This window comes from Mustela nivalis (assembly GCF_964662115.1).
Source record: "Mustela nivalis genome assembly, chromosome: 2".
In the NCBI taxonomy this organism is placed as follows: Eukaryota; Metazoa; Chordata; class Mammalia; order Carnivora; family Mustelidae; genus Mustela; species Mustela nivalis.
Genome location: NC_139021.1, coordinates 173,371,443 through 173,394,391, shown reverse-complemented (window position 1 = coordinate 173,394,391; position 22,949 = coordinate 173,371,443). Strand labels below are relative to the sequence as shown.

The 22,949-nt window shown below is 48.8% G+C and overlaps 1 protein-coding gene across 1 annotated transcript; it reads right to left on the bottom strand.

Annotated features, from left to right (window-relative positions):
- Positions 1-2,694: 2,694 nt before the first annotated feature.
- LOC309859530 (inactive pancreatic lipase-related protein 1) lies at positions 2,695-18,333 on the bottom strand. Its single transcript, XM_082720263.1, has 13 exons — positions 18,235-18,333; positions 18,067-18,115; positions 17,332-17,486; positions 16,696-16,821; positions 14,385-14,519; positions 13,107-13,215; positions 11,319-11,438; positions 11,100-11,219; positions 9,464-9,582; positions 8,591-8,720; positions 6,555-6,663; positions 5,787-5,954; positions 2,695-2,813 (listed from the first exon to the last, which is right to left on the bottom strand). The coding sequence occupies exons 2-13, from the start codon at positions 18,113-18,115 to the stop codon at positions 2,750-2,752; spliced, it is 1,404 nt and encodes a 467-aa protein (XP_082576389.1). The 5' UTR covers positions 18,235-18,333; the 3' UTR covers positions 2,695-2,749.
- Positions 18,334-22,949: the final 4,616 nt, after the last annotated feature.

Below are 22,949 nucleotides of genomic sequence, written 5' to 3'. Positions count from 1 at the left end.
TCTGTAACTCGTTATAAAACTAGACTATCCTCAGAGTAAAAACACAAAAGCAACCTGGGTGGCTGAGTCAGTTAGTGTGTGCTCTGGCTCAGGTCATGATCTCCGGGTCCTGGGATTCCGGGTTCCACGGTTCTAGACAGAGCGAGGGGGGATGCAACGCGATTTAGGAACTGGGCTTGGTTGTAACTGGTCAGTCAGGGCCTGTGGCTGTTACCAGATGGTGGGTCGCTTAACGAGCCTGTGTGCATTCAGCTCGCTGGTCGCTGTGGGCCCCTGTGCCTTGGTCGGGTTTCCACTGCTGAAGCCTCTTGCCTGAAAGTGGCCTCTACAGAAACTCCCTGTTCCAGGTCACCTTGACTGGAAGGTGGCTGGACGGGAACCCCGTTAGCTCAGTGCCTTTCCCCTGCTTCCAACCAGACTGAATTTCTTCTGAGCTTTATGCTTATGAACTGAATGTGAGCCTGGGGTATTTTCATCACCACACTGCCCCACTGTTGCCATATATACAATAAAACAAAAATAAAGCCCAATCAAACTGGTCCCAAGAAGTCCCTAAAATCTGGAAAGTAGACCCGAGATGGCCCAGGCCACACGGGCACTGCAGGTGGACCCCCCCGGGTAACTACAGAGAGCCCCGAACTCCCTCTCTCCCCGCGGGATGGTGTGTTTGCGTTGCAGATCTGTGGGGCTGAGCTTGGTCTTCCCTGTGGTGTGGGGAAGTAGATGCCCCATGACCACACTGGTACACAGCAAACACGCACAGCAGGGATCTGGAACCTGCTGTCCTCTGCCTTCCTGGGAGTTTCTTCCAGCTGTGTATCTGATAAGAGGACACGCATTTGAGGAAAAGGATGCAGGAGGAGAGAGCAGGGGCCTAGGCCCACTCAAGCTGGGGTCTCCACCAACGGCTCCCCTGACCCTGGAGCATAGGCTATCGCTTCAGCTTCAGGTAGGACGCAGGTCACCCCAGGACTCCTGTGGCTCAGGGCAGTGCCGGGCTGAGTGCCACTGATGTGGCCCACAGCCTTGGAGATTCTCCCCAGCTGGCTTCCTCCCACTCTACCGCACACTTTTCTCAGTTTTCTCTTTGTTTTAAAATAATTTTTCCCCAAGCCTTTAGCCATTTCTGTCGGTCTGGGGAGCAGGTGAAGCCTGTTGTCTTTGACCAGAGAGAAGGGCTCTCGTGGCCAACCAAAAGACCCACCCCCTCCATTATACCTCAGTTCCACTTGCCATCTTCACATGATCCTCATCACCTCTCCTCTGCATACCTCTAGGGCCTCCTCCTCCTAGATGGCCTCCCAGCCTGCAGTCTCGGTAGGCCATCTTCCTGCAAACCTGGGCCCGGAACCCACAGCTCTCTGGAGATTTCCTCATCTTGCTCCTCCCCCTCCTGCACCACCCTGCCCTGGGACATGCTTGCTTTTTGCACTATCAGGCGGCGTGGTGGTGTTCACACCTCTGCGACTGAATTCAGGTCTTGTGCTTCCTCGAGTTCTGGAAGCTGGTGCAGAGCTGGTATTTGGTGCTGTAAGCGGAGTCTACGTTCTACTGGTTGAGCTCTTCTGCCAACATGGTGTGACTTGCTCAGGGGGTGGGTCCACGGCCAGCGCTGGGCAAAACTGTGACAAAGGGGCCTCCGCTCCAGGCTTCGTGTTCTCCTGTTCGGTGCCCCCACCAAGGTCCTGTGCCTCCCTCTACCACCGCCACCGTTCATCCTCACCCTCCCCATGACCACTGTGGCTGAGCACTCACCTTGTGCCCTTCGCTATGAGACACTGACTACAGGCGCTCCTTTACCCAGCATCTGCTTTCAAAGAACAATCTGGAGTTTGAATTCAAGTTTTGAATTCAGATTCAAGTGTGAAGCTCAATCAGAGCTGGATGTGCCACCAAGGGTGAAGAACAGAGAGGCCACGGCACCGACACGGTCGTGATGGGATGTGAGGCCTGGTGACCAAAAGAGGAGTCGCTCAGGGGAGGTGGTGACCTTCCTGGTCTGGCAGAGCTCCAGGGAATGATCACGGGATAGCCTGAAGGACACTTTCTCCTGTGTAGGTGGGGCTTATGGCAAGTTCTGATTGGCTGAGTGCTCCCCGGTGACCCCAGCTGATGGATGACTGAGAAGTCCCTTCTCAGCAGAGGGGTGCCCAAGGCACTCCTCCCAGAAGCCACCCTTCCTCCGTGCTGAGCCCTGCCCCGGGACAGCCCCTGCTGGGGCCCAGGAAGAGTAGGGGCTGGAAGCCCGTTTGTGCTCAGCAAATACACCATCTCTGGCTGCTGGGGCATCTTAGACCTCACCAAGACGCGGGGCTGCTGGGTAGCTCCATCACCACAAGGAGGCCATGTCATAGCATGGCCTTTCCAGTCAGGGGAATGGAACCCCCAGCCCCCAAGGGGCCCCGGTTCACTCTGTGCTTGAACAGCTACCTCCCCATCTCCGGGCCTCCGTTTCCTCACCAGTGAGATGAGGTGCAGAGCTGTAGGCTCTGCTGAGGCCCCCATATGCCCATCCCCCAGTCGTTCTGTGTCACCCCCTGAGCAGACAGTGGACACGAGGACCACGGACCACAGTGTGTGGTCAGAAGTCAGTGGCAAGAAAATCAAATGTCTGGAAACACTCAGGACTTAAATGATCGACTCCCTAATGTCCCCAGGGGCCAGCTGACATCAGTGACAGACGTTGTGAGTGGGTAGATGCATCAGTGGTTTTATTGCTGTAACACAGTGACCGGATGGCACCTGGACGCTAACAGGGCGTGAGGGTGAGCAGAACGTCCTCTTTCACCGTGCTTTCGCTGCAGAAGCTGTGCCTGCAGACAGCAATGAAAGCCTCGTGAGTGCTGGGCAGCTTTACGCGGAGTTTCCAGTTGTTAAGAAACGGTAATGGCCGATTTTCATCACAAGGAATGAGGGGAACATTAGGGTTGTAGCTTCAACCAGTCCCTGGAGAACTGATTGGAGCTTGGAGCTTCAGGTGACTGGTGTCTGGGACAAGGTCCCCTGTGGGCTCATCTGCGACAAGGTCTCTGGAACCTCAGTCTGACAGGACTGTCAGGCCTTGAGACAGCAAATGGACCTCTCACTGGCCTCCTCCTCCACAAGTACCCTTGGGCCCTCCTTGAACACAGCAGACTGGTTTACAGATGGGCTCACTCTGGACTGAGCCCCTCTAGAAATGGGATTTGACCTTCTAAAAGGGACAGTGAATTGAGCTCCCACTCACTCCTGGCAATGGCGCTGAGCTGTGGAGCCTTCACCCTCACAACCCATGTGTGAGGGGGTATTACCATGAGTCACCCAGAAAAGGAGAGGAGGCTGAGGCACGGAAGGTTCTCAGTGTGCGGAAGAACCAAGGTGCAAAGACAGGTCCAGTGTCACAGTCCACATTGTCCAGGATGGGGTCACCCTTCACCCTGCCTTCCAGGGGTGACACGGGGCTGGTTACTTGAGTCTCTGAGCCTCCGTGTCTTCATTTGTGGAAGAGGACCCATTTTCCTCCCGGGATTGCTGAGAATCCCGTGTTAATAATACAACAAGTCATAACAATAAATGTAAAAATGTATAAATTGATTTAAAACGATGCAGATAGAAGTGACCGTCATGCCTGTCATTCCAAGAACCACAACCACAAACTTGTTGAACCTCATCACCTTTGATCTCTGAGGCTTAGCCGGGGTTTCTCCCTCATCTTCACCATGGTCCCTTTGAATTTCATTCGTCTTTCCTGGCTGCCATGACTTTATCCCTGATCCTACTTCCTGTTCTCCACACCTTGAGCCCTGTCGCCTGTGTTCGGGGCTCCCCCCACCCCTCACACACCAAGCCCATCGCCCCTGCTCACAACCTTCCCACGGACGTCCCTCAGCCCAGGAGACCCTCGTGGCCCCTCTCCCCTCCGTCACTGCCTCCCCTGGTTCCCTGGCTCTGCCTTCCTCTCCAGCCACGCTCTTTGGGCTCTTCAGGTGAGTTGTTTCTTCTGTCATTTGACTTTCCATGTGAACCTGAGGTCTGTGGTGCTCAACAGCTATCAAGCAAACTCTTCGAGAGCAGGCGCGACCTTTGCATCTCTTACTGTTTGCCAGGCATACAGTAGGTATTAATAAGTTCAGGCAGAAGGTGGAGAGATGCTGGGGGCGGGGAAGAAACTGAGAGAGGGAGAACTACTTTCTTCTTTTGAAGCCATATCACAGGGGAGGAATTCTAGTCACCAGGCTCCTCAGTAGGACTTGCAATCCTAATGGGGCCGCTGGGTATCTGAGAAGAGCTTGGACTAAACTCTTGATTTTTCAAAGCCTCCCAGTGATGATGCCGATTTTTTTTTTTTTTTAATGTTACTTACTGGTTGTTTTACTAACAGCAAAATATTTGAGCAATTTGACAAATTCAGCTTTCTTTCTTTCTTTTTTTTTTTTTTACTTCCCAAACTTGTTTGTGATGTTTGATGCTGTTTTGATTGAACTTTATTTTAAGAAACCTGATGTCCAACATTTAGCTTCCCTTAAGATAGATTTCCTCTGCGGTTGATAGGCAGGGGACTCAGTGACTCAGGGGACTCAGAGACTTAGGGACTCAGGCCACTGGAGGGTCCAGGTGGCAGTTGATGGACTCAGGGCCTCCGGGGTGACCTCAAGTACATTCTGTTCCATTTCTAGAAAGTGCAGAAAGTCATGGCCTTTCCTCAGAAAACCTGGAAGCTACAATGCCCTGACTGACTTGGTCTTGTATCCTTTTCCTTCTACCAAATCTGCCTGTGAACAAGTTATCACCTTGAACACTCTGCATTTTTAAGGTTCTAATGATACCATCTTCTCCTGACAGCATTTTAACCACACAGTTCCAGGATCCAGGCTCCGGTCCATTTCCTAACGGGGCCTTGGAAACTCACTTTAGAGGCTTATTTGTCCTCTGAGGGGGGCGGGCAGGGAGGCCCCGGGTGTACCTGCCACCCGCAATAGGCTCTCCACCGGCTTCCTCAGTGCCGTGCTCTAGCTGAGAGCGCCTTGGGCCGCTGACCACCTGGCTGGACCAGTCCCTTTCTCCTCCCTGACTCACAGGCATAGGGAGGACCCCACGGGGGTCATCTAGCCTGAGATGTGACTGTGACGTCAGCCAGCCCACCCTCACGGCCTGGGGGAGCGTGGCCCGAGTTGAGCAACCTCACCTAACCTCCCAAACCTCAAGACCATCAGTGACCACGTTCCCAGGATCCCCTTCCGCAAAGAGACCTCAGGAGGGTTCTGTTGATGACAGTTGTGGTCCCAGCCTTGGGGACAATGACTCTGCTCTCCTCAGGTCATGTGCCCACATCCCTCCAGCTGTGATAGCAGAGGACACTGAAAGTCAGGATAGAGATTCTGTAAGGATCCCTACCTCAGCTCACCCTTGTCCTGTCTCAGATTTTATATCTTTTCCTCAAATTGCTTTTTTTATTGGCCTGAAATTTCATGATCTTCCCCTCTGTAAAAGGTAGCTACTCATTAGCTTATATTTATAACCTTATACCCTCAGAAATTATTTCTTTCTTCTCTCTCTCACTTTTCCTCTTTCTCTTTCCTTGAAGGCAGCTGATACCGTATGTATCCTTCTCAGATAGGGCTGGGGACACCCAAAAGCAATGCTTTATGCAGCCTGTCAATTATTTGCCTGCAAAGAAAGGACCCCAGGTGGGTAGATGGTCTTGGCTCTTCTGGCTGAACCATGACTATCCTTCTGGGGCAAGTTTCCATTACAAACACCAATCTCTACCAACATCCTTAGGCACAAGCCAGCAACGCTATACATACACTGTCTTCTCATCTCCTTTCTGCACCGTGATCTTGGCCGCGCCCACTTTGGGGAAGGTTGGGTTCACCACGTGGTTATTCCAGAGAAACTTGACTTTCTCAATCGTTCCAACATCGAGCTTTGCATCGAACTCATTGGTGTGGGTAGAGCCTGGCTTGAGAATCCCCCTAGAAATAAAGAGAAACATTCCCATGAGTAGAAACAAGCTCTCAAGACAGATGAAGGCCAAACCACTTTATTCTACTCGAGATTAATGAGATCAGTTTTTAAAAATTAATTCTCACATAATGGATGGAGAAATGGAGAAGCCAGTTATATGCCAGCAGCTGCACACTATTATTTGAATATCGTTTTCTCAAACTCAAGTTAATTGCTACCCAAAATGTTGTTATAGAGAACTATACTATTCCTTCCTATTATTATTTTTTCTGAAATAATTATTTATATAGTAATAAGTTATGCACTTAGTTTAACCCAACAAGCATGTGTTACTATGGTAATCAGGAAATATAACATCTGGGGTAATATTAGATATATTATTTTAAAAATATATTTTTAAAAATGGATCTACCGAAAGAGAAAAAAACTAAATGTCTGGATTTATAATTGAGAAAAGAAAATTGTCAGCAGAAGTCTGAAACTGACTTTACCCCCTAAAGTAAATAATTTAAAATCAATTGATAAAGAGACGTTAAGCATTTCAGTACACGGATCGGAAGGCCGTGTACATCAGCCAGTGAGATGAGAGGCTGGAAAAGAAAACTCACCTGAAGACATTAAATTGATGAGTATTTCCCTTACTTCCAAACAAGGCAACTTTGACCTGACCTGTGGCTGTTTTTCCAGACAGTGTTAGAGAAACCCCGTACCTCCAGCCTGCACAGGGGATAGAAAAGAGTTCAATTCATTCATGGACAAAACAGTTGAACCAAATTTCGGAATCCTGTCCCCACCCCTTACACTAAGGCATCGAAGTATAAGAAGTCCTTCCTGTTAATCTACAGCTCAAACCAGGCTCTAAGGAGAAGTATGTCCCTAGCAGTATCCCGTCTAGACCCGTACTGCTCAGGAAAGGGGCCACTACGCACATGCAGCTGCGTAAATTTAAATTTAAATTAAATCAGATCAAAAATTAATTCCTCATTCTTAGTAGCCACATTTCGAGGGCTAGATTGCCACATGTGGCTACTGGCTACTGTCTTGGACAGCAGAGAACATTTCCATCATGGCAGAAGGTTCTGCCGGGCAGCTCTGCTCTAGAGGGATCGTGCTATGAGAGGAGATGAGAAGAGAAGGGACACGGGCTTGTTCCCACATTGGGAGAGCTGACCCAAGAGTGCAGTCCTGCGGACACAGGAGCGGGGTCGGTCTCGGTCCTATCTGTGCAGCCCCAGGGGCCCAGGTGTGTCCAGCAGAGAGTGGGGCTCAGTTCTTACCCAGCTCTATGCCTGCCGTGCTGTCTCCATGCCCACGAGCACGCATACACACAACCTACACGCATATAACCACACGCACACACACACAGGCATACACACACATAACCCTCCTGCACACACACACATAAACACAGGCGCACAAGCATACACACACATGCACACACCCACACATGTACACACATATGTACATAAACACACACATAGTTTGCCTCACTCCTACTCAGCTCTCACATCCTCAGACAGATTGTCCCTGTCTCAGTCGGGTCCTCGGTCCCAGGGTGCCGCAGCAGTGACCCGCCACGCCCAGGCCGAGTGCAGCTGTTTGCTCAGTTCCTGCCTTCTCTGCCGGGGCGTCCATTTCACACACACACCGCCTCGCTCATCCCTGCACGCCCAGTGTCTAGCGTGCTCTCTGCTCCATAAATCAGTGTTGGTTGAGGAATGAGTATGTGGTTTTTTGAATGTTTCATTTGTTGTTTTAAAATATGGGCCAGCATTCATTCCATGCATCCCTACAGTAGTAGGATTGATGAACCCGTGTCCTTCTTAAAAATATGTAGAGTGAGGGAAGTATTCTACATTTTGATTGCAGGGATGGTTACATGGCTCTTCATCTATCAAAACTCATGGAACTCCACACTGCAGAGAGGGGTGAGTTTTTCAGTGTATAAATTGTATCTCAATAAACCTGACTTTAAAACCTAGATGAGACGTATATTATATTTATATTTTTCTATAAGTACAGTGTCTTTTTTACAGTGCAACTTCATAAGGAATTGTCACAGAGCAGGTTGGCACAAAGTGGCCCAACCATGTCCTGTCTATCCTATGTCCTAGATGATTCCGCAGATTTTTGAGAGAAATCACTCCTTCCTGATTCCCACCCAACCCTCCACCAGAGAGGGACCCCTGCCGGGGGCATTGGGGACAAAGGGACAGAGAGGTGGAAATGGGGCAATTGGAACTGGACTTCTTAAGGGGCTCAGCCCAGCAAAGAGCTCGTCCCAGATGAATGTTTGATGAATGAATAAAAGAAGAGATGTGCACGCACAACACAGTCTCAAAAATGAAAAGAACAATGGACTGTGGAATGGTAAAAATTCAGGGGCCAACATCGCCACAGAGAAGTGCAAGTCGCCACTATGCCCTCATTCATGCTTCCATGCCTTTCATGTTATCGTCACAAAAGGGAAGACATGCAGACTCTTTCCAAATCCTTGGTTGAGTCTTACAAGGGATCGTTTGGGCGGGTGTGTCCTTTCACTCTCAGAATGTGCTCCGAGTATTTCAGGTTAGAGAAAAACCCTTCTTGTCTATCAGAAGCTAAAGCGTCTTCCCGTGGGCGAGCAGGACAAAGTATAACTTACGAGCAAAATTGCTGGAATCCCCTGTGTTCAGGAAGAATTTCTGTGGCTCGCCACTTGTTTTGCCGGCAAATTTATCAGCGTAGTGGCCCATCTGGGGGCACCCTTGATCTGGGCAAGGGAAGCACTTGTTCTAAGGAGAAGAGAGACATCAAGCTGTAAGGTGTGAATCAGTCTTTTTCTGACCCACGCATCTCAGGGAGAAATTCTCCAACAGCCCAAGTTCCTTCACCTGTAACAGGAAGGAGATTAGGATAGATGATGTCTAACTGACTTTCACCCAGGACAGGCTCCCGACACTGAGGTACATCCCATCAGGATATACAGATGCCTGGGTCCCAGGCTAGATCAGTGACCCCTCCCATCACAGGATGTGCTGGTGAATTATTAACAGCCAACCCTGGGACAAAGAGCCTCCAGCGTAGCCTTTGCCAATTTCCGTGGTGTAAAGACTCCGCTGTCAATTTCAGAGGCCCAAGCCCCGAGCCAGGCATCTAAAACACCAAGCATCCAGCTTTCCTTCTCTCTGGCATATGAATTCTTCTCTCATACGTTCTTCTGTCCTTGCTCTGCCCTTGGCAGAAATGCACACCCCTCTCATCCTCCTAAATTCTATGAATTTTCAAGCCAGATTCAAACACTGCCTTTTGCAGGAAAGCTTTCTAGATCATTGAAAGGATGGGTCTTCTGATTTCCCAGTATCTTCCTCACCCACATGTCTTATCTGGAATTTTAGCCACCTGCTGCCTAATTTTTTTCCCCCCTCTGCTTCTCAGGATCATAAACTCAGAGACAAGTAAGGGATGGTCAGACACTGCAAATGTCCCAGCAGGACAACTGTCCCACAGAGGGACTCAGGGAGGGATGGTCACTTACAGACTCAAAGGCCCTGTAGGAAGCACAGGGGTAAGAAGCAAACCCATCAGGGTTGAGGATGCTCTCTGAGTAATACTTGTAACTTCTCAGGTGATTGCAAGCCACGAAGTCCCGAGTTCCTGGGGAAAGAAAGGAGGAAGTCTGCAAAGGTGGTTGGGGGGCCAAGAATTTCTCTCGTTCCAAGTGGACAGGTTCCAAAGTGGAATCACATTTTCAGAAATTTAAGGTAAGGTAAATTTAAGGTAAGTCCACAAGAAATGACAGTTAACATAGAGAGCCAGCTTTCCAGCAATGTTCTGAGGGCTCCACATGCATTGTTTCTATAATCCTCACCTTTCTAGGGGGTGGGTAACATAGCATTCCTAAGTACAGAATGATATGCAGATTACAGCCTCGGGTGTGCAGGTTATAGTGAGGAAGGAAGCAGAGCTGGGGATTAAACCCAAGCCCATCTGGTGCTTGAGCCCCTGCCTCTCACCATTGTGCCATCCTGTGTCCCAGGCACCAGGCCGGAGGGCCTTGAAGACACAGCCAGATGTGATGTGACTTCTCAGACATGACAAAACCAGGGCAAGGACAATTAGGATGTTGTCATGCTGTGTTTAGGTGAATAAAAGGGAGAGTCGAGTAGCTTTAGGTAGCTCTTTTCTCTTTTTCAGAGCATCTTGACTTTCCTGATCACCTTCCTTGGCCCCTACAGCTTCTGTCAAGGGACAGAGGTCACAGCATAGCTGTTGGACGTGCCCTGAACTTGCTTGGCCATTACTGATGGAGCGATTAGGCAACCTTATCCATGTAAACTCTCAGAAGGCTATAAGAGACGAACACATAGATTTGCATTCTTAATATTGGCTTTGATGGCATCCAAACGTGCTGAGACATTTTGATCAAATTCAATAAAAATCTATACTCCTTACATATGGTCAGACCACTAAAGGTTTAAACTTGTGTGGTACCAAGTGATGAGCTGGGCTGAAAAATTCACTTATCTTTTGTCCTTTTGACCTGATTAGAGGTAGTCTGGATCTGGAGGAGGACCTTTACTCCTGGAACATTCCACCAGCGATAAGGCTTAGCCACTTCGAATAGCAGTCTCTGCACAGCCTTCCCTACGGGTGATCGTTTCTTATCCCGACCCAAAATAAAGGAGTAGTGACTCTCATGGAGCAGATGACTTTGCCGTGGAAATGACTGGGGAATATTCTCCTTCTGGCTACAGGATTGAAGCCAATTACATGTGCTTGAACGGTATCACTGACTCCCAAGGGAAAATTGGCAGAAAAATCCCCTTAAAACCAGGATGTCTGCTTTCATGGTATTTCTTTTCTTCATTAGGTAGCTACCAATTGATTGCTGGAGTTACGGCTTTAAGCAAGGTTTTGTCATTCTTTGTCGCTTGAACAGTCCAGGACACCCACGACAGTGTTTTAGGGAAGTATAAAATCCGTAGAGCAGAGATATAACAATATGTAGCTGTATTTTTTCCAGAAGTAAAGTCTAGAAGGGGGAATTATATATTTTTAAAGAGCAAGGTGTTTTCATTTTGGAGATTTGCTATGGAGGATTCTGCTTTCCCCACCCCACGCCACCCCCTAGGCCCCCTAGGAAGTGATGCCTCTCTCTGCTCTGACTTTACCTTCCCAAATGCCATCTAGGTCCACGATCTGGGACAGGGCATTCTTCTTGCATCCTGGCATTTCTTCTCCTCCATTGGGGAAGAAGTCAAGGTGACCCATCTGTTGGCTTGCTCCGAAACCTGAAAGATTTGGAACAGCAATGAGCTTTTCACCATACAGGGCTCCCTTGGTTAAAACACAATGGCACATGCTTGCAGCTGAAGCGTCATTGAACTCACCCAGGAAGGGGATCAGGGGGGCTGCATCTGTGTGAATCACATCCACAAAGTCAGCGTCGCTGGGATCCAGTCTAACCTCTTCAGGAGTACCCTGGAAGCTTGCTTCTACAGGATCCAACCCTAAAAGAGATGACCAGTGCTGCAGACCAACAGACCTGGCTGTGGGGACCAGCAGGACCACGGGGTACAGTTGCTCAGGCTACGCATTGCTCAACCCAAGGGATGCCATACTCTGCAGTGCCATGACCCTGTGCGTGGAATATAGGGACAGAGAGTTTCAATATTTCTCCTCAGAAGAGGGCTCCAATGCATGGATAAAGAAAGGCAGGTGAGCCAAGAGATTTACACTTGTCTGACCAAGGATTTTTCCCCCACATGACTTTCTCCCATTCATTTGCAGATCTTTCTTCTTTAGAGTTTTTTTCTTCTTCTCAAGTTTGAAGAAAAAAGGAACGAGGTAGTAAAGTATCATAGTTAAGACCACAGATTCTGGAACCAGGCATCCTGGCTCTAAATCCCTACTGAGCTCTTTCTGGGGCAAATGGCATAACCTTGGGCAAATCATGCAACCTTTCTTGGGGGCCTCAGTTTCCCCATTTATAAAACCCGGGTAATCATGTGGTTATACTAAGATTAAATGAGATAATATAGGTAGAGCTTTTAGCGCAGTGCCTGGCATATCATCATGGACATGTGAGTAAAATATTATTATTTCTTCCTTCGTGGCAAGGGCTCCTGAATTTGTCCATAGATCTCAGAGGTCTGGCCAGAGCAGCTGGAAAGGCATGAACGTAATTGTCTGTTGAAAATAAAAGGGAGAACTATAAAGTAGAGGCTTGCGTGAGCCGCATGACTGCAGGACTGGGTTTGAATCTTAGTTCCGCTCCTGATTTATTGCATGATTTGGGGCTGACTAGCCAATTTCCTGAGCCTCTTTCTTTCTTTTTTTTTTTTAAATTTTATTTATTTTACTTATTTGACAGAGAGATAGATCACAAGTAGACAGAGGTAGGCAGAGAGAGAGGAGGAAGCAGGCTCCCTACTGAGCAGAGAGCCCAATGTGGGGCTCGATCCCAGGACCCCGGGATCATGACCTGAGCCGAAGGCAGAGGCTTAACCCACTGAACCACCCGGGTGCCCCCTGAGCCTCTTTCTTTAGTTCTGAGGATTCAATGAGAAAATATAAAGCCCTTGGCATAGCATTTGGGGTAAACAGGCATTTTGTCTAAGCTTGCTATGATAATGACAATAGCATTATAGTATTATGATGGTATGATGTAGATGTATTTTGTTGCTGTTATCACAAATTAAAGGCTTTGCCTGGGTTAAAGGGATGCTCTGCAGGACTGTGGCTGGGTTTCCTCTACCAGCAGAGGCAAAGGAAGGCTGTGACTCTGCCCTTGATTTCAAAGAGAAGGGGGAAGCGACTAACAATGTAGACTCTTAATTATGTCTGTTCGTGTTCACACTAGCTTTCCTCTCCGTTCTCTTGGGCGCCCGGTCCTGCTGGACGGCCCACACTGTCAGGAAACAGATCTAGAGAGGAAGGATGGGGCCAGAAGCGGAAGAGGCTAAAGGGGAAAAAAGGGGGAACGAAAGCACCCTTCGCCCTTCCACAAAGACAGGCCTCTTGGGGGCCTCCTGAAATATCCTGTGCCGGCTCTAAGTGACCCTGCCCCAGCCGAGGGGGCAGACTACTTTGGGCCGGTTTTGAGCTGGCCTGTAGGTCTGCACCACATGCTGAGGCTACTGGGGACAAAACCTGTGGTCCTGCCCTTCAGGCCTTACCTGTAATCCTGCCCAGGCCTGGAGTCCTGCTCCCTGCCTCTCCAGCCACGTGGGCTCCCAGGCTGTGGCCGATGAGGTGGACTTGGGAAGGGGAGTAGCTATAGTTTGCCTGGAGAAGGAGCATGGTATGTTCAGAACATTTTCGTGCTGTGGTTTTTGTAACAGGCCAACCTGACGTGACTCCTCTGCGGAAAACCTTCTGTGGCTCCCACCGCCCTTGGGATCAAGCCCAAACTCATTACACTGTCCACTCCCCAGCCACGTGCCCAGCTCATGGGAACCCAGCCGGGCATCAGCTCTCAACTTAAATGTCTCTCCCTGGGAGACATCCTTAATCACTCCCCCAGCCCCACTCCCCCCAGCCTGGATTAGCTGCTCCCCCCAAAAGTTCCCATTAAGCCCTGTAGCCGCCCTCCCCATTTAAACACGGATCACATTTTGTTGTCACGGCCAGTGTTCACCGTGAGCTCCCCCAGGGCAGGGATGCATCCCCTCGGCCTCTTAACAGGGCTCCTGACCCTGTGCTACCCCCTCCCCACAAGATTGCAGAACAAACATCATAAAGCTACAAGCGTTAGCACACTGGATCTCAGAGGTGTTCACCCATGTACTCATTCATGGTTCCTCAGAGCTTCCAGAACAAGCACCACGGGTTTTAAGTTTTGCAAGGGTGCATAGAGTCCTTGACTCCAAGACAGAAACTGCTGGAGCCTTTATCTGGTATAGAATAGAGTCCTGAGCAGTAGTGACTTCCCTGAGAGGATTAAAGACTTAAAGAATTAGCCCAAACGGAAGAGCAGGATAGATAAAAACAGCTGAATTGATTGTGACGAATGAAATTCTCAGACATCAACAGGACCATCAACAGGGCAAATGCCCTCCCCCCTTCGGTTCCATGTGGATCTCCCCGGCAATACTGTGTTTGCCCCACACAGGGTCTGCCCAGTGTTGGGGGGGGGGGCCCTCGGAGCTGGACAACTCTGGTATTCCCCTGTGCTGTGCTTTGTGGGGGAAACTCTTTGACCCTCTTTGGCCTTAGTTTTTACATCTGCTGATGGAAGATGATAATAATACCCCCCCACCCCAAGTATTAGCTATTACTGACTTTTCTTCCGCTGCTCTGTCATTATTAAGGCAAACTTGAGTTTTAGAAGTAAAATTCTGAGACAAATACCAGTTCCAGTTCTTTTTTAAATACCGAACTCCCCGCTGCATCTTTAGCCCACAGAGGCCCGCGGGTGCTGCCTCCCTCGGCAGCGGCGCCGCCTGTGGACTCACCGAGAGCAAGCCGAGCAGCTGGGCCACCTGCGCGCCCACCACCCGCACGTTGTTGGCAGCCTGCGTGTACGTGGTTTGGGAACCTTTCTTCCAGTCCACACAGATGCAGTTCACCTCCTCGACCTTGAACATGTTCTGGTGTTGGAGAAATGCCAGAATGTTATTATGGGAGCACGCGAAAGCGCATCCAACCAAGGGCTCTGAAATGGTCGCTAAAGGTTATTGCTGGCGGTTGTGTCTTTTCCTCGCTGGGGCACTGGGACACACTGGGCTTTGTTAGGAAGCCTGCCGTCCGCTGGAATGAGCCCTCAGAGAGCTTGCTACAGGAAAGGCAAATCCATTCCCTCACTAGCTCGCAGACTAATTCAAAGCTGGCCACACCCTGGTTTTCTCTGACCAAATTCAGTGAAGTTGATCGGGTGGTGCGCAAACAAGGCATTGTTAGAAGAGCCGTGTTTGGAAGCAGAAAGATTTCAAGTGCCGTCTCTGATGGCCAGGGTCTAAATGACCTTGTCGATTTGACCTCTAGCCATCCTCTTAGCCTCGTGGCAATGCTGCCAATGACTGACCTTGCCTTCACCCCAGGCGGCTGGGCATTTTAAGTTTTGACGGTCAAGATAGCACAGTATTTCGTGGAGGAAACACACAGAGCAGCTACTCGAAAAACAAAACGGCACTGACTTAAAAGAGATTGAAGAATTCTGAATGCGAGACTTCTTCCAGAATGTCAGAGAAACTGGTCTACCCTGAGACCATCCTGCTAGGCAGTACACGTGACCAGCTTGAATTTAATGGTGCTATGAATTTAAAATACACTTAGAATGGTTCACATATGTGGGGTGCCTGGGTGGCTCAGTGGGTTAAGCCGCTGCCTTCGGCTCAGGTCATGATCTCAGGGTCCTGGGATCAAGCCCCGCATTGGGCTCTCTGCTCAGCAGGGAGCCTGCCTCCCTTCCTCTCTCTGCCTGCCTGTCTGCCTACTTGTGATCTCTGTCTGTCAAATAAATAAATAAAACCTTAAAAAAAAAAAAAGAATTGTTCCCATATGTGATACTAGTAAGTGTGGTCGCACACAGAGAGAGACCAAGAGCTATTTCTCAGTACCTTTCTTTTTAGAGCGTCCCTGAGGAATTTCTTACAAACCGGAGGAATTTGGGGGTGTAAACTGTATCTTACAGTTTATGCACTAAGATCCTTATTAACTAGTGGCCCCTGGGTGGCGGTGACTCAGTCAGTTTAGAAGCTGACTCTTGGTTTCAGCTCAAGTCATGATCTTGGGGTTGTGGGATTGAACCCCATGTGGGTCCCCGCTCTCAGTGCAAAGTTGTCCTGGGATTCTCTCCCTCTGCCCCCCCAAATACATAAATAAAATCTTTAAAAAGAAGATACTTATTAATGATGGGGAAGAAGAGGTGGCAAGAGCTAAATGCCTGATAAATCAAGGCCAAGTGCAGAATGACTTTAATTTTCTAGGTTATAACTTTCCCTGTGGGCATTATAGGTGGGAATTATAATTTTTTTATTTATTATTTATTTGACAGACAGAGATCACAAGTAGGCAGAGAGGCAGGCAGAGAGAAAGGAAGGGGGGCTCGATCCCAGGACCCTGGGATCTTGACCTGAGCCGAAGGCAGAGGCTTAACCCACTGAGCCACCCAGGCACCCCACAGGTGGGAATTATTAATGTGTATGGAAGGTGGGCTGCTAAGGTACATTCTTAGGTGTCTGAAAAATAGATTGCATCAACGTACAGACAAAAGGAAAGGATGATGGTATGTTACGTATTTGTGCCTGTGCCTGTGTACGTGTGTGTGTTCTTCTGCTGTCTGTCCTTCTAACCAATAGATGCTGTCTTACATACAGTTTTGGCACTTTCTATTCTGCCATTTTGCTTCCTGGTCCATGGTAAGTTCTCCATTTCTCAAATAAATGGTTATAGCAACACATCATCTCAGGGTAGTGGGAGAGGTTTGAACAAAAGAACATAATCCCTCACTTGCAGGAAAACAAAATGCCCTCACTAAAACCAGAAGTGTATCTTTGGCCCTGATTTAGCCAGAAGTAAGATCGTGGACATGTATGCCCGCACAGCCAATGCCACCGCTTCAGGCCATGGATGTGGTCCAGAAATGCGGAAGTCAATTCTTATTTTTTGCAAAGAGAGGCATTTTAATTGCATAAAGGTAATCTCCTATGTGGGGGTTCCATGTTTTCAAGCTCATCTGCTGCACTTGTTGAACGGGGCGGGAGGTGTTAGGGGATGGGGCCGGGGCGGGGGTGGCAGACCGTGGGGCTGGGAGCCGGCCCCTACCTTGCACATGTCCAGCAGCCAGCTCTCTTCTCCCTTGTCTATGAAGCCATGGATGATGAACCGGGTCTTCCTGTCCGTTTGAAAATTTGATGCCTCAATGGTTGATGGATCAGAGGGAAGAAGAGTCTGTGACAAAAGCAGAGTTTTGCATTCTTTTGCAGCCCAGCCACTAGGCCAGCCTTTCCTTCCCCATCTCTGCCTGTCCCAATGCCGATCTTTCTAAGCTTAGCACAAAAGTCACCTCCTCCAGGAAGCCTGCCCTGCTTCTCCTTTTCCTGCCTGCTCCTGCCCCCATTCCACCCCTGCTCAGTCAGGCATGCCTCCAGTGGGGCTGGAATATGGCTCACAGTCTTACCTTCCACAGGGTTCTTGGTAGATGGCAAGCTCTTGGCCCCAGACCAGAATCTCATAACCAGTTAGAGGTTCTGGCAAATGTGAACCATTCATTCTTTCGAGCCAACATTTTACAGAAGACCTACTCTGTGCAGGTCTGGCTAGGCCCGGGGAGCAGCTGGAGGGATAAGATGGGACAGAACATGGCGGGAGAGGAGGGAACAGAGACAAGGAACTTCTAGTCTGCAGGGTGGGCAAACCCCTCCCCCAATCACAGTGACGTTAATATGACCGAGGTCTCACTTGAAAGTTGTTTGGGTTCTCGTTGGTGTAGAGCAGGAAGCGGGTGCCGATTTTCTCGGGGCTCCAGGGGAGAACTTTCAGGGGTCTGATTGCAGTCCCGGCCCAGGGCTCCGAGTCAGAAAAGCACCCGATTTGTTCATAGCAAACTTCCTTTGCTGTAGAGAAAGGATGAATCTGCTCAGGGCTCAGCTCCCCAGACTCTGGGAGGTCACAGCTGTTGGGTCCTCACTCCCTTGCCTGGGGACAGTCTGAAGACAATGGAGACACCCTGCCTCTCTTCTCACTCTCAGAGCCACCCTCTGATCTGGGACCAGAGCCACTGAATCCCACAGAGACCCCAGCTGTGCCGCTGCTCAAAACCACCATCAGAGCAGAAGCAGTGTTCCATCCCAGCTTCCCCAATCTATTTATTTGACTAATGGGATAGTCACACACTGACAAGTCCGTATGTTAACCCAGGCAGGTGTGTAATACTTTACCTAGAAAGCCTAGAGCACCTGGACATGAAGACAGCTCAGGGTGGTGAAGCTCTGAAGTGGGTCCCCCTCAAAGTGCCTACCTGCCCAGGCAGAGTATCAGCCCCACCCCCAATCCTATCCTCCCTCCCCCTCCGGAACCTCAGGGTCATTTGGAGCCACTGAAAGCCCTGCCCCGCCCCGGGGTTAGGCTTTCTTTGGCCAGTGCTGAGATGCCTCATTTAAGCCCTTCCCAAGGGGCAGGTGTGATGTTTCCTACCTTTGACTGCTCCCAGCAGAAAAAGCGCGATTGTCCAGAGGATCTCCATCTACAATAAATGCGGACAATCTCAGCCTCACCAAGCATTACCAGAGCAATGAGCACAGACTCTCAGAATTCAAGGCTCTCTGCTTCGAACCGTGCTGGGAGGACGCACAGGGGACTTACCCTGTGGGACGGTCCGGGCCTTCCCTTCCTCTAAGTCAAGGACCCAGACCTTCTTTTTATACTGGAGCCTTATCATCTGGAGCCACTTCAAGGAAACGGCAATTGATAATGGAACATGCTGTGTGCACTTAGTATTGTAATCTGCCCAAACACACAGAACAAGGCTAGTTACAGTCGCCAAATCTTCCCACAAGTCTGGGAAGATGAAAGAATGCTTCATTCGAAGTGGGTGAAAGGTCCCTACCTTGGTACCTATGGCATTTCTCACTTAAAATAGATGGGCATGCCCCCCCCCCCAAATAGCTGAAAGTTCTGATCAAGAAAATCTCCTCTGTCTGTCTCTCTGTCTGTCTCTGTCTCTCTCTAAATCTCTCTCTCTGGCAGTCTAGTACCTGAGCACAGGCGCTTTGGAGACAGATTCAGGAGCCCTGACAGGAGCCTGTGACATAATCCCTATTAACTACCTGTTCCAGTGATCAGTCGCTAAGTAACGAATCAACGCAAAATATAATGGTTTAAAACAACAACTGTTGCTCTATTATCCTATTAAGATTGTGAAGAGTTAGGCTCAAGAGACCCGGAAAACCCACGTCGTCAGGCCACGTCACGTCTGTGGAATTTCCCCAGAAGCTCTGAAGCTTGCACACCTGTCCTACGAGACCAGGCCCCAGCGAGGCCATCATGAATGACCCACCGACCTGTGCATCTGTGAGGAGCCTGGCCAGTTCACACCACAGGCAGATAAGCCTTCACATGGCAAACACCACTGGTGCCCTAGCACCCCCCCGAACCAGTTAAATATGCCTGAATGTTTAAGTACATGCTCTCCCTGAAGAATCAAAATTCTGGAAGATTCGAGAAAAGACTCCCCCTGGGGTTATAAAGGATAGCAGGCAATGGTCACCGAAGCTTTCTGGGGGCAGTCAGAGCACTGGGCATGTATTACCTAATTTATGTCTTCAACAACCCCATGAAGTGAGCATCATTAGTTGTCCACCTTTTTGAGTGTGGAAACTGAGACACAGAGAGATAAGTAAATTGCTTCATTTTGATAAAGTCACCCAGGAAATGAGTGATGGGGTGGGATTTGAATTCAGACCAAACAAAGTGAAATAAGGACTCATTGAACATTCAGTTAATCTGAGCAAGTTGTCTATCAGAGTTGCTGAGGGCTAACCACAAAGAATAGGGGACATACATAAAGAGAATAGTTGAAATAGAAAAAAAATGTTCCCCTGCAGTGTCAGACTGGAGTCAAATGTGATGAGATATAAAACTTTGGAAGTCTACTCATGTGGTCTAGGAAGGTGCTGGAGCAATTTATAGACTGTGGTGAAGTCAAAGGCATTTATGCTTTTCTTTGATGTTGCAGTGAAGAGATTCATGATAATCTAATGGTGGATGAGTAGGTAAATTGGTTGGTGGGCCATGTCAGATGGCCCTGTATGCCTCTTGGACCCCTTCTCCTTACCTTCCACATTGGCCTCATTGGCTGCCATGGAACATGCCAAATCCTTTCCTGCCTCAGGGCCTTTGCACTTACTATCTCATGTCTAAAACTCTCCTCCCTAGACTTTCACTGTGCTGGATCCTTCTTGTCATTCAATAGTTAGTTTAAATGCCACCTCTTTAGTGAGGCCATCACTGAGCACCCCTGAAGCCCTTTCACTGTCATCCTCCTTCCTGACCCCAGACCCCAGTTCCCTAGCACCTTATGTGTTTCCTTCAAATCCCTTGTCATGGGTTATAATTATCTATCTTATTCACCTGTTTATTTTTCTGCAATCACATTTTCCCACCTTCCAATGCAATTCCATGAGGACCAAGGGATAGAGTCCTCATCTGTTTGGGCCAGTGCTATGACTCCAGCCTCTAGAACCATGCCTGGCACTGAAGTGGCTATGAATTAATGAAAGGATGAATGTACCCATGAATGGAATTCCTTGGCAATTTACCCTTATTCTGAGAGTGCATTTCAGGGCTGGGGAAGGGGGCTAGGACACTGTTTAAAGGAGTGGAAAAAAAAGAGAAGTTGGTCCTCTGATGAGCTGTCAGAATGGAACTATCTGATTAGATTTAGGGAAACAGTCATTACATGATCTGCTATGATTTGCCTGGAGGGTCAGGTCCTCAAGCCTGCCCTCTGCTCACCTCACTGCCAGTTCATCTCTGGGCTCCATGCTTACCCCAAATGAAAGGCCCTGCTTCAGGGGTGCGATGGCCGAAACTGACTCAGGGTGATCCGAGTTGATGGAGAAAGCCTCCAAGCAGGACAAGAGGGTTTACCTGCAGCAACCACGGGGGTCTGGCGGTGGCAGTGAAGGTGAGCTCTGGCCCTGGAAGATAGAGACATGGGCATTCAGAGAGTAGTTTTCTTTCTTAAAAAAGCTTTATTTCACTCGTGTTTTAAATGGGTATGCATGCTTCTCCATGCATCTGGTATGGTACAAAGTTAACATGGTTCCTTTACCAGCTCTTTGTGTGTCCTTCCAGAGATACGTCTATACATAGTATATTTTACCTAAAAATATAAATGGTTGGGGCACCTGGGTGGCTCAGTTGGTTAAACATCCAACTCTTGGATTCAGCTCAGTCATAATCTCAAGGTCATGAGGCAATGAGATGCCACTCCATCTCTTAGACTAATTAATTCATTCTGTAGCAGATAGAAAGATTTCTTTAAATAATGGTGACAACTGAAATATGCTGAGTGAACTTCTGGATCAGCTTCAGGGAATTGGGCAGGGTTCACATGTACACAGATCTGTGGATCCTTTTTGGAAACTGTGACTCCATTTCTACTAGACAGCTCTCCTGTCTTCACTGTGTACGGCTCCTGGAAGGTCACAAAGTAGACACTGAAGCTGCCAGCTGTCATCTGGGGCGTCCACATGCCTGGATGGAGCCAAAGAGCTGCTTTCCTCCTGCCAATCAGCTCTGTCCTTGTCTTCTCCTTCAATGTCAAGTTCAGAATATACAGGTACCTTGTCATCTGGTGAGAGAACAATCTTTTGAATTTGGGGAGAAGAGTAGGGTTGGTTCAAACTTGGTTTGTTCAAAGGGGTTTTTGTCTTGAGAAAGCTACTTTCTAAGTCTCCTCCATAGCCTAGACACTTATACACATTCAGTGGAAACACACAAGTATTCTTGTATTAGAAGAATTTATCCCTGTGTATTATTGTGGAAGTGGGTGTAAGACTTACCATCAGTCAACTCTTGACTTCTTTTTCTTCTCTCAGAGATGACCTGTCTGTGGGACATGAACTCGGCTGTGGAGTATAGCCCAGATTTCCTGAGTCCTTTCCAAAGCCATCAGTAGAGCCCATCAGTTCATGTGGGCTGACTAACAAGGAGAAGACTGAGGACACACAGATCCTATTGCTACCTGGGGAGCATTAGGCTTTAAAATCTGGCTCCCCTGTGTTTCCTACTTTATGAAGCCTTTCTCTGTCCTACCGTTCCCTCCACCTCTCCCCCAAAGTAAACACCAACTCCTCAGTCTTCTCAAGGTAACTTATACTTCTGAGACTGCTTCCTGTTTCCCTGTCCAGTTCCCTCCCCAGAATATAAGCTCCTCCGAGGGTGAGGAATGTAGTATTTATTTCACATTCGAAGTGCCAAGAGTGATGTCGGGAATATGGAGATTGCACGGATGTTTGTTAAATTAAGTAATACACTTAATTCCAGTTCTAATGAGGATGGTACCAAGCTGGCATCACTTCCAGAGAAACCTGCAAACGAACAAGGCAGGACTCTGTGGTGCCCACGGAGGTGTGCCACTCAGATCCCTTTAAGAGAACCTCCTGTACAAGAGGTGACTGACAGCTCAGATGCCACCTGTTGAGGTGGGCCATGTCATTCATGCAGAGGCCACGCTTGCGCCAGCTGCCCTCAACTAATGACCGAGCACGGCAAAAGAACAAGAGCCATTCACTTCTGCCTGAGGTAGGATCCTTGCAAAGGGCCTGCTTCACTTGGGGACTCTTCATGAACCTGACCAAGACTTCCTCAGAAGTCTTTGCTGAGGTCTGAGTCTCTTTCAATCCAATCTTTCCTTCCCTTTCTCCTCTCGTGGGCGTTAGACCTGCATTGCGGCCTGATGGTTCTCCTTATCTACCTCGCTTTCTCCTCTTTTACTCTTCACTGACATTTCCCTGAATAAATCTTTTGCGTGTCTGATCCCATCTTGGGGTCTGGTTCTCAGGACTTGTATAATAACCTCTCTGTGCTTCATGCTTCCCCTGAAAATGGGGTTAATAGGAGTACCTACTTTATAGTGTGTTGTCAGAATTAAAAGAGTAATATGCATAAAGCACTTAGAATCATGCCTGGTGAGTGTAATGCATATGTGAGGAAAAACAAAAACAAAATAGAGGGGCAGTCAGCTGCCTTCTCAAGGAGCCTGTCAGAAAAGAAATAAAGTCCAGCAAGGAACGGGTTAAAAATCACATGCTCAAAGGGAATCATCTATACCTGGACTGGGTCATCCTTTCAAATGGGTCTAGAACTCCTGCCTAAAAGGAGGAAAAAATCTGAGTCGGGCCTCTAAGAATAAGAATATTTCCAGGACGCCTGGGTGGCTCAGTGGGTTAAGCCTCTACCTCGGCTCAGGTCATGATCCCAGAGTCATGGGATTGAGCCCTACATCAGGCTCTTTGTTTGGCAGGGAGCCTGCTTCTCTCTCTCTCTCTCTGCCTGCCTCTCTGCCTACTTGT

What these genes read in the sequence shown, in the direction of transcription:
- LOC309859530 (XM_082720263.1), bottom strand. Translation starts at nt 18,115, where the DNA reads ATGGAGATCCTCTGGACAATCGCGCTTTTTCTGCTGGGAGCAGTCAAA. An exon ending in TCTGCTGGGAGCAGTCAAAG is followed by an intron (nt 17,487 to 18,066) that starts GTAGGAAACATC and finishes CTTTCTCTACAG; the next exon opens with CAAAGGAAGTTTGCTATGAA. An exon ending in AGGCCTGGGCAGGATTACAG is followed by an intron (nt 11,439 to 13,106) that starts GTAAGGCCTGAA and finishes CATCTCTTTTAG; the next exon opens with GGTTGGATCCTGTAGAAGCA.